The sequence below is a fragment of the Harmonia axyridis genome, chromosome 5 (assembly GCF_914767665.1).
Source record: "Harmonia axyridis chromosome 5, icHarAxyr1.1, whole genome shotgun sequence".
Lineage (NCBI taxonomy): Eukaryota > Metazoa > Arthropoda > Insecta > Coleoptera > Coccinellidae > Harmonia > Harmonia axyridis.
In genome coordinates, this window is record NC_059505.1 from 38,971,982 (window position 1) to 38,983,671 (window position 11,690).

Here is an 11,690-nt window from a genome sequence, read left to right on the forward strand (position 1 = left end):
AACCTAAGTATGGGACAATTTAGTGAAAGAGTCAAGAATTTATTTCTGATGAAAACCATTTATCTCATTAACGAGTACCTTCAATGATCTAATTATTTTACAGTATTTATTTGAGTTTTCTCGTTCATACAGTGTTGTTTATATATGTATTTATATAATATACATTCGATATTGCTATATCATTGTATAGTTTATTTATATTTAATTGACAAGTCATGAAATGTTGATGACAAAATATTTTATGTATTATTACTGTATGAAATAAACTATTGAACTTTTGTCTGCCCCTCGAATAGCAGAATATATTTAAGAAATTCAAGGAAAAAATGGAATATTAAAATTTGGAGCGTTCATATAGATTTTTCTAGGAAGTTTTCCAAAAATGCTGACAATTGCAGAAACCGGACAGGACCAACCTAGATATTTCAAAATTATCTGACAATAGACATCAGGAAAGGTTATTTTTCGGAGGTTATATATGTGACTTCGATAATCGATGTCAAATTATATTGACGTCACTTTGAAATCATTAAGTTGTCTGCCGATAATAGAAAGGTCTGGGATAACAGTTGATCCAAAAAGGTTGTTTTGCATTCGAAAATAGGTAAAATTTCAAATTTTGATATGAACTTCTGGCATTTTGACATTGATATTTCATATACGTAGGGTTCGATATAAATTTGAGGACACAACAGAAATTTAACATTATGTTAATTGATTCTAAAATGCAAGTATGATGGAAGTCCATTAAAAATTAATATGGGATGATTTTTTGCTCTTCATATTTTCGAAAGAAAATCCAAATTCCTCTAGATGCAGTTTTCCTTTGATTTCCTAATATTTTTCCGGAGGTAAACTAATTAATATTCTAGAATGATCAAAACAATATAGTACCATATCAAATCCGATCTACCATTAGCTTTGCCGGAAGTATTAAAATCAGCAAATTATAGGTAAGACAAATGATTCCTAATGCTGAAAATTCTTACTTTACACACTTGTATCAATCAACTTGAGTTTTCCAGTGCACTCAGTCAGTCTGATGCTGTGGTTCATCCAGTATGATCAATCTTCGATTGGAGTATCTGATTTTCTTCGCTCATTGTTTAACTTCGATTGTGAGAGGCCAAATTCCTGAAGCTCACCCTGATTCCCTCTTGTCAATTGTGAGTTTTTGTTCAATATAGCAAAATCAGTTAATTGTTTTCGGAGTTATATCTGAATTAAATTTCGTTTTATCAATGAAGATTTTCGGTGAAAAATTTTTGTTAAATTTAATTATCTCGAAATCTATCATTCAGATTCCACTGAAATTTTGTGTTGTGTATGTTCATCGATAATGTGAGTTATCCCAAAATTCAGATTTTTTACGGAAAAAATTTATCAAGCTTTTCTGATCCGATAACTGATTTATTTAGGATTTTTTTCATATTCGGAGAATGTAAAGAAATCTCAAGATATAAGATGGACGGAATTTTCATGGAATGTTCAGTCCATAGGAACAAAACGTACCATTTGGTTCTAAAAATTTGTGAATTTCAATAGAGACATCATCATTCAATATTGAAAAATTTGAATGCAGAATGTTCTTCTTGCAGTTTTGATGCTATATACAGGGTGTTTCTGAATTGAAGGTACAAAGCAAAATGAGAGATTCCTTGTAGAATTTTAAGAGAAAAGAGTCTCATAAACGTAGGCCCCAAAAGCTTTGTTTTCGAGATACAGGGAGATTCTTGTAGTCCTACTTTTTTGTTATGATTATACCAGTTTATCGAATCTTTGATCATCTTCGATACAGATTGGGTAAATAAGTACCAACATTATAATTAATTCATTTATCACAGCTTACTAACTGGATCTTTATAATTATTTGGATTTTCCTGAGGATTGCTAGAGAATTTTTTAAATTTTTTTCTCGTAATTGGTAGCAGATACGACAAAACTACAACAAGCCGAAAATTTTAGTATTGGACCAAAATTTCGATTTACATTTTACTGAACTACCAGTGGTCCACAAAAAAGTTCTGAGGAAAAGAAGCGGCCACTGTTCCAAACAAATTATCACTTTGTACTTTTGCATTCAAAATTAGCATATCACATGAAACTTGAAATTAGAATATCAACATTTTTTTCTTGGAGTGTACCATTTTCGAGATAATCGAGTACAAAGCAAACACTAGACTCGAAAATGTACAAAAATTAATTTCTCGAATTTTCCTATTGGTGATTAATTAGAAGTAGTAGTAGTACAAAAATTGGCGTAGTGTATAAGGCTTTCAGATGGCATTTAAATGAAAATTTCAAAAAGAAAATTTATCAGACACAATAAAAAATTTTCACAAAAATTTTTTTTTGTTTGAGCGTCTTTCAGAAATGTTCAATTAAATGCCATCTGAAAGCATCTTAATACACTACGTCAATTTTTGTACTTTCTTTCGTTACTAATGGGAAAATTTGAAAAATTAATATTTGTAGATTTTTCAGGATAGCTGGATTTGCTTTGTACTGGATCATCTCGAAAATGGTACATTCTATGGATATAATTCTGAAGACTGTTTTAATGAAACTCTGTTGATTCCAGAAATGAAACTATTTTCTCGAAAAAAAGGCAGTGGAGTAGATTTTCAATAAGGAAAGGATCATCGCACCCCTATATCTACGCCACTGGATAAGTTTGGCAAGAAACAGTTACCTTATTCGAAACATTACATTATCAAGACTTCAATACCCAAAAATTAAAACAATGAATGTGATAATACTAGAGTTATAAGTTAAAAACTGATATTTTTTTTCAAACTTTAACACCCTGTATCTCGAAAACGAAGCTTAGTAGGATATATGTTTATAGGAATTTTTTTCATGAAAAGAGTGTTCTATCCGATGCCAAGTTATTACATCAAAATCTGGACCGTCCTGTAAAGGGCAAACAGGAAGATCTTTTCAAAAAAAAATTTAGAAACATCTGGAATACAACCTTGAAAATTCAATAACTCGTATTTAAATATCAATTAAAGCGATTACCACCAATTAACAACCAAATCAATCAAATACATACAATTAAAAATAGTATTGTACGAGTTAATAGTAAGAATAAATAAAAATAATACACCATTGTGTTAAATGTACCATATTTTTCCACTTCAAACGAGTGACATACTCGTAAGTAATTGCACAAGTGCATCAAAATTACCGATAATTTTGCATGACAGCGTGTTGTCATAAAAACTGCATGAGTTCATTTTCATTTTTGGAGAAAGAGCCCTCCACCTTCGGTGTCGGGCAGTTTTTCAAGGAAAACACGCTGGAATGCGAAATTATCCGGTCATTTTGATGCACGAGTGTAATTCGGGGGAATATTTCCCGAATAAACTGTTACATCACTTGTCAAACTGATGTAGAATGGAATTGCCATAGATTCGAACTGTGTACGATGCATAGAAACTATGCATCTATGAACAGAACAATTATCGCAGTGCAGTTTCGCTTCCTACAATGCAATTATCGCTGTAATTTTCGATAATTGTTCTCCAGATACATAGAATTTTTGACAGGAGGGAAATATTCGTAAGTAATTGCACAAGTGCATCAAAATTACCGATAATTTTGCATGACAGCGTGTTGTCATAAAAACTGCATGAGTTCATTTTCATTTTTGGAGAAAGAGCCCGACACCGAAGGTGGAGGGCTCTTTCTCCAAAAATGAAAATGACCGAATGCAGTTTTTCAAGGAAAACACGCTGGAATGCGAAATTATCCGGTCATTTTGATGCACGAGTGTAATTCGGGGGAATATTTCCCGAATAAACTGTTACATCACTTGTCAAACTGATGTAGAATGGAATTGCCATAGATTCGAACTGTGTACGATGCATAGAAACTATGCATCTATGAACAGAACAATTATCGCAGTGCAGTTTCGCTTCCTACAATGCAATTATCGCTGTAATTTTCGATAATTGTTCTCCAGATACATAGAATTTTTGACAGGAGGGAAATATTCATGGATACGCATCTCAGGTAATTAAGTGTGATACGGTAATCATCCTCGCTGATTTAATCAATTATTTTGAATTATTCTTCCTGCCGACTGTACAGAAATAATTCTCTTGTTGTAATTCCCTCAGACGGAACTTTTGGAAAAGAATGGATTTCCAGCAGAAAGTCACGACGTGGTCACTCAAGATGGCTATATACTGACAATCTACAGGGTTCCCCATGGCAGGGGTGGATCAGGAGTCAACTCTAAGCCTATTCTGATGATGCATGGACTTTTCGGAATGGCAGAAAATTATGTCGTTGCTGAATTGATGGGTAGCGGCACCAGCATGGCTGGATACTTTGCAGATAGGGGTTACGACGTTTGGCTTGGAAACTCCAGGGGCAACCAACATGCCCGAAGACACGTCAAATTGGATCCTGACAAGTTGAAGTTCTGGAACTTCAGGTGAAACATCTCCTAGTACTCTAAACTTATATGGGAAATTCTTGAGGTCTCTCTATCCCTCTTTCTGCTTATTCTTAATCTGAACTTCGGAGAGGAAAGAAAGCAGTTTTCTCTCTCTCCCCCTCCCTTTCCCTTTCCCTTTCCCTGTTCCTTTTCCTTTCCCTGTTCCTTTCCCTTTCCCTTCCCCTTTCCCTTTCCCTTTCCCTTTCCCTTTCCCTTTACCTGTCCCTTTCACTTTTTCTTTTTCTTTCCCTCTCCCTTTCCCTTTACCTTTCCCATTCCCTTTTTCTTTCCCTCTCCCTTTCCCTTTTTCCTTTCTCCTTCCCTTTCCCTTTTCTTTTCACTTTCCCTTTCCATTTCCATTTCTCTTTCACTGTCCCTGTCTCTGTCTCTGTCTCTGTCTCTGTCTCTGTCTCTGTCTCTGTCTCTGTCTCTGTCTCTGTCTCTGTCTCTGTCTCTGTCTCTGTCTCTGTCTCTGTCTCTGTCTCTGTCTCTGTCTCTGTCTCTGTCTCTGTCTCTGTCTCTGTCTCTGTCTCTGTCTCTGTCTCTGTCTCTGTCTCTGTCTCTGTCTCTGTCTCTGTCTCTGTCTCTGTCTCTGTCTCTGTCTCTGCCTCTGTCTCTGTCGCTGTCTCTGTCTCTGTCTCTGTCTCTGTCTCTGTCTCTGTCTCTGTCTCTGTATATGTCTCTGTATATGTCTCTGTCTCTGTCTCTGTATATGTCTCTGTATATGTCTCTGTATATGTCTCTGTATATGTCTCTGTATATGTCTCTGTCTCTGTCTTTGTCTCTGTCTCTGTCTCTGTCTCTGTCTCATTGTCACTGTATCTGTATCTGTCTCTGCCTCTCCCTCTGTCTCACTGTCACTGTATCTATATCTGTCTCTGCCTTTCCTTCTGTCTCACTGTCACTGTATCTATATCTGTCTCTGCCTCTCCCTCTCCCCCTGTCTGTCTCTCTCTCTCTTTCTCTGCCATGCGCTCAATTATTAGGAATTGATTCATCCCAGTATTCTAACGATTTTTACGCCACCATTCGCAGTTACCACGAAATAGCAGTATACGACATATCTGGGATGGTGGACCATATTCTCAAGACATCTGGGAAAAAGAAATTGTACTATATCGGACATTCTCAAGGTGGAACTGTGTTCTACATCTTAAACTCTATGAGACCGGAATACCAAAAGAAGTTCATTCAAGCATCCCTTCTGGCACCTGCAGGTTTGATGAAGCACTTCAATAACTCCCTTATGATGCCACTCGTTAAACGAACACCAATGATCGCTGTAAGTAGATAGAAATTCACTTTCCCTATATTCAATTGCACGATCCCAAAGCCGAGGTAACTTGTTTTTAAAAAAAATTATCTGTGATGGATTTCAAAAATTTGGTACTTTGGCTGAAAGCAACTACCTTGTCACATCCAAAAATTAATTGAAGTCCTGGATTTTTATTTGAAATGATAGGTAAGAAAACTAGCTGATTCAGTTTGAAAATGAAAGGCCGAATCGGAAAAATGGTAAAGTATAAAATTCTTTGGATCTCAAGAATCTACTGCTAAAATATAAGTACCTGTATAAGCGAAATTATCTAGAAAAACACTCAACATTACAATTCATTGCAGAAGATGGTAGAAAACGCTAAAATCGGCGAATTTCCTCCAAAATGGTTCAACCTAACCGAATTCATGTTTGGCGTATGTACTGAGACGCCTTTAAAGGCCTTATGTCAAAGTTTTTACCACGTATTTGCAGGTGGAGACTCCGGTGAATTCTATGGGGTAAGGAAAAGACACAAAAATTACATATTAATCCGTTATCAGCACTTTCAGAGCATTATGTATTAGGCCAATTGAAAATTCCCCGGTCTGATGCACAGATGGCGGTGCTAGTATTAAATCCATATAATTTTTAGTTAGTACCAACCTTCGAACGATACGTGTCAAAATTTGATAACAGTCCAACCATTAGTTTGTGAGATATTGCGTTGTGAGTGTAGCGTGTAGCTACTATTGTTATTTGAAAAAGATGAAAAAAAAAGAATTTCGTGTGCTGATAAAATATTGCTTTTCGAAGGGAAAAATACATTTGAAGCCAAATCTTGGCTTCATGAAAAGTTTCCGGGGTCTGCACCAGGAAAATCAACCATCATTGATTGGTATGCTAAGTGTGAACGGGGTGAAATGAGAACCGAAGACGGCAAACGCACTGGACGCCCAAAAGAGGCTGTCGCTGACGAAAAAATCAAAGAAGTTCTCAAAATAATTTTGAATGACCGTAAAGTGAAGTTGATCGAGATAGCACACATTGTGAACATATCATCTGAACGTGTACATCATATCATTCACGAATATTTCTACATGAGAAATAAAAGCTGTGTGCAAAATGAGTGCCGCTCGAGCTCACAATCTATCAAAAGCAACAACGTGTTAATGATTCTGAGCAGTGTTTGAGCTGTTTAAGTGCAATAAACCTGAAATTTTGCGTCGATATGTGACAATGAATGAAACATGGCTCCATCATTTCACTTCGAAGTCCAATCGATAGTCAGCTTAGTGGACTGCACACGATGAACCAACTCCAGAGCGTGGAAAGTTGGCAAGGTTATGGCATCTGTATTATGGGATGCGCAAGGTATAATATTCATTGATTACCTCCAAAAAGGCCGGACAGCGATTATTATATAGCGTTATTGGATCGTTTAAAGGATGAAATCGTTAAAAAACGGCCCCATTTGAAGAAAAAAAGTGCTGTTTCATCAATCATGAAAACAATGACAAAATTCCATGAATTGGGCTTCGAATTGCTTCTGCATATACTGTATTCGCCAGATCTGGCCCCAGCGACTTTTTCCTGTTCTCAGACCTCAAAAGAATGCTCGCTGGAAAGAAATTTTGCGCCAATGAAGAAGTAATCGCTGAAACTGATGCCTATTTTGAAGCAAAAGACAAATCTTACTACAAAAACGGTATCGGAAAGTTGAAAGATCGCTATAATCGCTCGATCACCCTCGAAGGCAACTATGTTGAATAATAAAATCGAATTTTGCCAAAAAAATGTGTTTTACTATGGTAGACCGAGGACTTTTTAATTGGCCTGTTATAGGCTTCGGATAAATATACTTTTGCATAACTGCATAGGTAGGTATACCTTAATGCATATTTGAGACATTTTTGAGTTCAAATATATATTTTAGTCATTTTCTGCTTTACCTGCATATTTTCATGATATTTGGCCTTTTTTTAATGCATATTTATCCGAAGCCTAATTTATACCTAAACGCTTTCGATAACAAAAAAAAACATGATGTAATTGCACCGTTTGAACTAACCCACTTTTCCACTTCCAGCCAATGTTGGTTGCAATATTACGATTCTTACCTACTGTAGCTGTTAAACAAGTGATGCATTTCAGTCAGAGCATTCATTCGGGTGAGTAACATAAAATTCAGGAGCTTTTGAGCGATCGCCATTCGTGCGGTAATTACGCCTTTAGAGAACATAGAACTGCAAACAGAGCTGTCATTCAGTATGCGTTTATACGCTCTATTAGTGATGAAGTCACACACCGCCATTTTAGTTCTCCTGTCAGTGTTCGGAATCCAAACAAACAAATTGTCATTCAAATTAGTACATTCTCGTTGAAGAAATTGGCTTATTTTGGTGAATAAGATTATTTTAAGAACGATTTTACTATTAATTGATATACAGAAGTCACGATATTAATGCCAGTAAGTTTGAACTTGAAGTTCAACTAATAAACACGGCTTTTTACCAAATCTGGGGAATGATACAGGATTCAAACTCACTGGTATTAACCTCGTTCCTTCTGCCTATCAATTAATACTGAAATCGTTCCTCAAATACTCTTATTTTTTAAAATGAGCCAATTCCTTCAACGACACCGTACTAATTTGAATGACAATTTATTTGTTTGGATTCCGAACACTGACAGGAGAACCAAAAATGACGGTGTGTGACGTCACACTAATAGAGCGTATTGTTGTCGATTAGTTCATCCAGATAATAGGTTTTGATTCAACGATTCTTCTGAAACTCGTCATGAACATTGAAGTGATTATTCTACTATAAGATGTTTCACTTTAATATTAAAAAAAAAAATGTAATTGGAGAGAAATCAAAGGATGTTTTTTTTTATAAAAAAGAGGCAGGTATGCTATCAAAAACTAACTCTATACATTTCAGGTCACTTTTCCCAGTGGGATTATGGAAAAAAGAAAAATCTAGAGATTTATGGTACTGAAGAACCACCCGAATACCCTATACATCAAATTCAAGTACCAATAGCGTTGTACTATGGACTCGGTGACAATCTAGTTTTTCCAGGGGTGAGAACAGTTATCCCAACAAGAATATTCGCGACTTTGTAAATATTTTTTAGGATATAGAGGAGATTTGCACCATATTACCAAAATGTACCAAAAAGTACCTCTTACCGAATCCAAAATGGACTCATTTGGATTTTATATTCTCCACCCACTTGATAAAGGAGCTGAATGAACCAGTGCTGACTTATATGAATACATTTAAAGATGATGATTGATGAAGCAATAAACAACAATTCAAAAACTATTGAAAATTTAATAAAGTTATTCATTGTTTCCTGCTATTTCGCTGAATATTCCAATTCATATCCAAATAAGACACTGGAAAGTATCTTAGATACTTCATGGATTCGGTCCTCAGCTTTTTTTTAAGGTTTTCCTGAAAGAAATTTCATTTTCAATAGTACCCTATCTGTTTTTATATTCTATGATATAGAATCACAGATATATAGAATAAAGCATAGATAAATACTAACGTATAGTATACTTGCGTCCTCTCCTGGCTTGTGGTGAACTAATGGGATTTTTTCAATAACGAGCGTTCATTTAAATTCGTGGTCAAGAGTGCTGTGGAGAAATTAGAGTTGATTTTCTGTGATTACAAGTAGCGCTTAGCTTGTTCCCAGATTTGAAGAATGTAAACAAATGTTAGTGATATGGTACGAGCTAAGCTCTACTTGTAATCACAGAAAATCCACTCTAATTTCTCCACAGCATCCTTGACCACGAATTTAAATGAACGCTCGTTATTTTTATTAACTGAAACTAAAAAAATTACCAAAATCGGTTGTGGTACCATCTAAACACATGATCACAGAACACTAATATACACCATGATATTAAAAACCGATTCCTACTGCCAAACCCACTCGAGTATGACTCCAAGCCAGCAGGTGGCGCGAAAAACAATGCTCGATTAGAACATAGAGTTTCTGATTCTGATCCATAGACCTAAAATTAAGTCTATGCTCTGAACCTCCGAATATCTGTGATTATTGATTTGGCATTTAGGTTAGAATTGATGAAAATAAATAATGAAATTGGAAATGATGGAAAATTTGTGGTCAAGTTTGAATATGACTAGCAGGCATTTAGATTATGAATGGAATTCCGGAAGATCTAGCATTACCTATATCCGAAATGGCAAAATCGACTAAATAGTAGAAAGGAAGCTCATGGATCTAATACCACAATAAATTAATATGACTAGGAATTTTTTGTACAAAATCATATAGCACTGACAATTAGGGCAGCTATGAGGACCAGTCAAGACCAAGCTCTACCCTGCAGATATTTTTAACATGATGAATGAATGTTCCCCGTATAGGCTAATATACAATAAGGATGTGTACCTGCTAGAGAGGAGAACCATACAGAGTGAATCATAACTATTGGGCTAGGGATGGGACCAAATATGATATTAATATTATTTAACCGAAAATTATTCATAAAATGAGGGTCTCTGACTGGCCCATTTTACAAAGGAGGAATTAATGGGTTATAAATTAGGTCATCAACAAAACTTTGAATTATTTGTTTAATGGATACCCTCTCGATTAAACTCACTCCAATTATCGTTAAATGAATTAATGATTTGACAAAAAATAAATAAGCTATAAGATAGTACATCAGCAAAGTAGTCAACAAATAACTACAGATTTAAATCAAACTTTCTTTAAGTAGAAACACATGTACCATATGTTACCTAATCTATAATTGTGATATTTTTTTAGTAATAAACATTCACTTCTCAACAATCTATCCTGTTGGAAATGGCACGATCCCATTTCCATGGGCTACATTAAGCCAAAAGTCCCAACTCCTAGTGAGGCTGTCAACTAGAAGGAAGTTTTTTTCTATGCTGAAAGACAAGATACACCAAAGAACTGATAAACGCAGAAGACAGTTCATAATTTAATGCCTCTTGTTATATTAATCACTATACATTATGATACATTTTAATTGTTATTTAATTGCTTGCTCATTCAGTAGGCTATTTAATGTTATAGTGTTTGAAATATTCGAATTTTGTTTCAAATTGTTTAGTTTAGAGACATGTTAATTTGATTGCAGAGCCACCTGTGATGAATTATGAATAATTGTTCGTAAAACGCTTTTGTATTTTTTGCCGTAGAATAGGAATCCGCAATGAAAAGACAAGGATTCCCATTCAAAAAATTAAGATGATCCCTGTCTCCCACAAGGGTGAAGTAAATAGAGAAGGTTTTAGCATAAGTAACATGTTTCCTTTGGTAGATTTTTGACTGAATCAACAACAGAAATTTGCTTGGTATTTTTAGATTTAGGTATAATAAGTATATTTGAATCAGTAAGATTGACATCCTATGTTAGAAGAAAACTAGAAATCAAAAAAGATCAACTACTTTTTCTAAAAACCTTTGTTTTCTTCAACTTAATTGGTGATTTTCTTTAATATAATACTGAACAACTATTTATTGAGTGGCTTATTTAGTTTTGAAATTGTTACCTGAATTTCTGGCCAATTAAATTATATATTTTGCTGTATTTCTGCGTCGGAGAGATTTTTCAAGGTAAGGCATTATCTCAAAATGAGATATTCAAAGAAATTCTCGGTTTTCTGATCATTTAGGTCCCAATTTTCATTACCAATCAAGTAGTCAATGTTGCCGAACGTTAAAAATATCGATAGAAATGATTTCTCAATTGGATTTTTCGATGTAGAAACACAATGACAATTTGAAGCTTCGTGTGCCAAATTCCATGTTGATGAAGTAAACATAACCAATAACCATAAAAAATGCAAGAAGAATGTCGAAAGAAAAAAATTGTCCAATATTTCCGAAACCACAAAATCGGCGGAGTTAAGATTTTGGTGTTGGTATGAAATAAAAATTTCGAGCGAATCAGATAATCATTCATGC

General features: G+C 35.0%; 1 protein-coding gene and 1 long non-coding RNA gene across 2 annotated transcripts; both read left to right on the forward strand.

Moving 5' to 3' along the window:
* Positions 1-958: 958 nt before the first annotated feature.
* On the forward strand, positions 959-9,032 carry LOC123680744 (lipase 1-like). Its single transcript, XM_045618794.1, has 7 exons — positions 959-1,166; positions 4,125-4,444; positions 5,483-5,729; positions 6,068-6,223; positions 7,792-7,873; positions 8,648-8,790; positions 8,844-9,032. Exons 1-7 carry the CDS (start codon positions 1,062-1,064, stop codon positions 9,003-9,005), a joined length of 1,215 nt encoding a protein of 404 aa, XP_045474750.1. The 5' UTR covers positions 959-1,061; the 3' UTR covers positions 9,006-9,032.
* Positions 9,033-9,780: 748 nt separating this feature from the next.
* On the forward strand, positions 9,781-11,241 carry LOC123680745. Its single transcript, XR_006747561.1, has 2 exons — positions 9,781-10,296; positions 10,521-11,241. It is a non-coding gene; the product is annotated as an uncharacterized LOC123680745 (long non-coding RNA).
* Positions 11,242-11,690: the final 449 nt, after the last annotated feature.

What these genes read in the sequence shown, in the direction of transcription:
- LOC123680744 (XM_045618794.1), top strand. Translation starts at nt 1,062, where the DNA reads ATGATCAATCTTCGATTGGAGTATCTGATTTTCTTCGCTCATTGTTTA. An exon ending in CTGATTCCCTCTTGTCAATT is followed by an intron (nt 1,167 to 4,124) that starts GTGAGTTTTTGT and finishes TAATTCCCTCAG; the next exon opens with ACGGAACTTTTGGAAAAGAA. An exon ending in ACTCCGGTGAATTCTATGGG is followed by an intron (nt 6,224 to 7,791) that starts GTAAGGAAAAGA and finishes TTCCACTTCCAG; the next exon opens with CCAATGTTGGTTGCAATATT.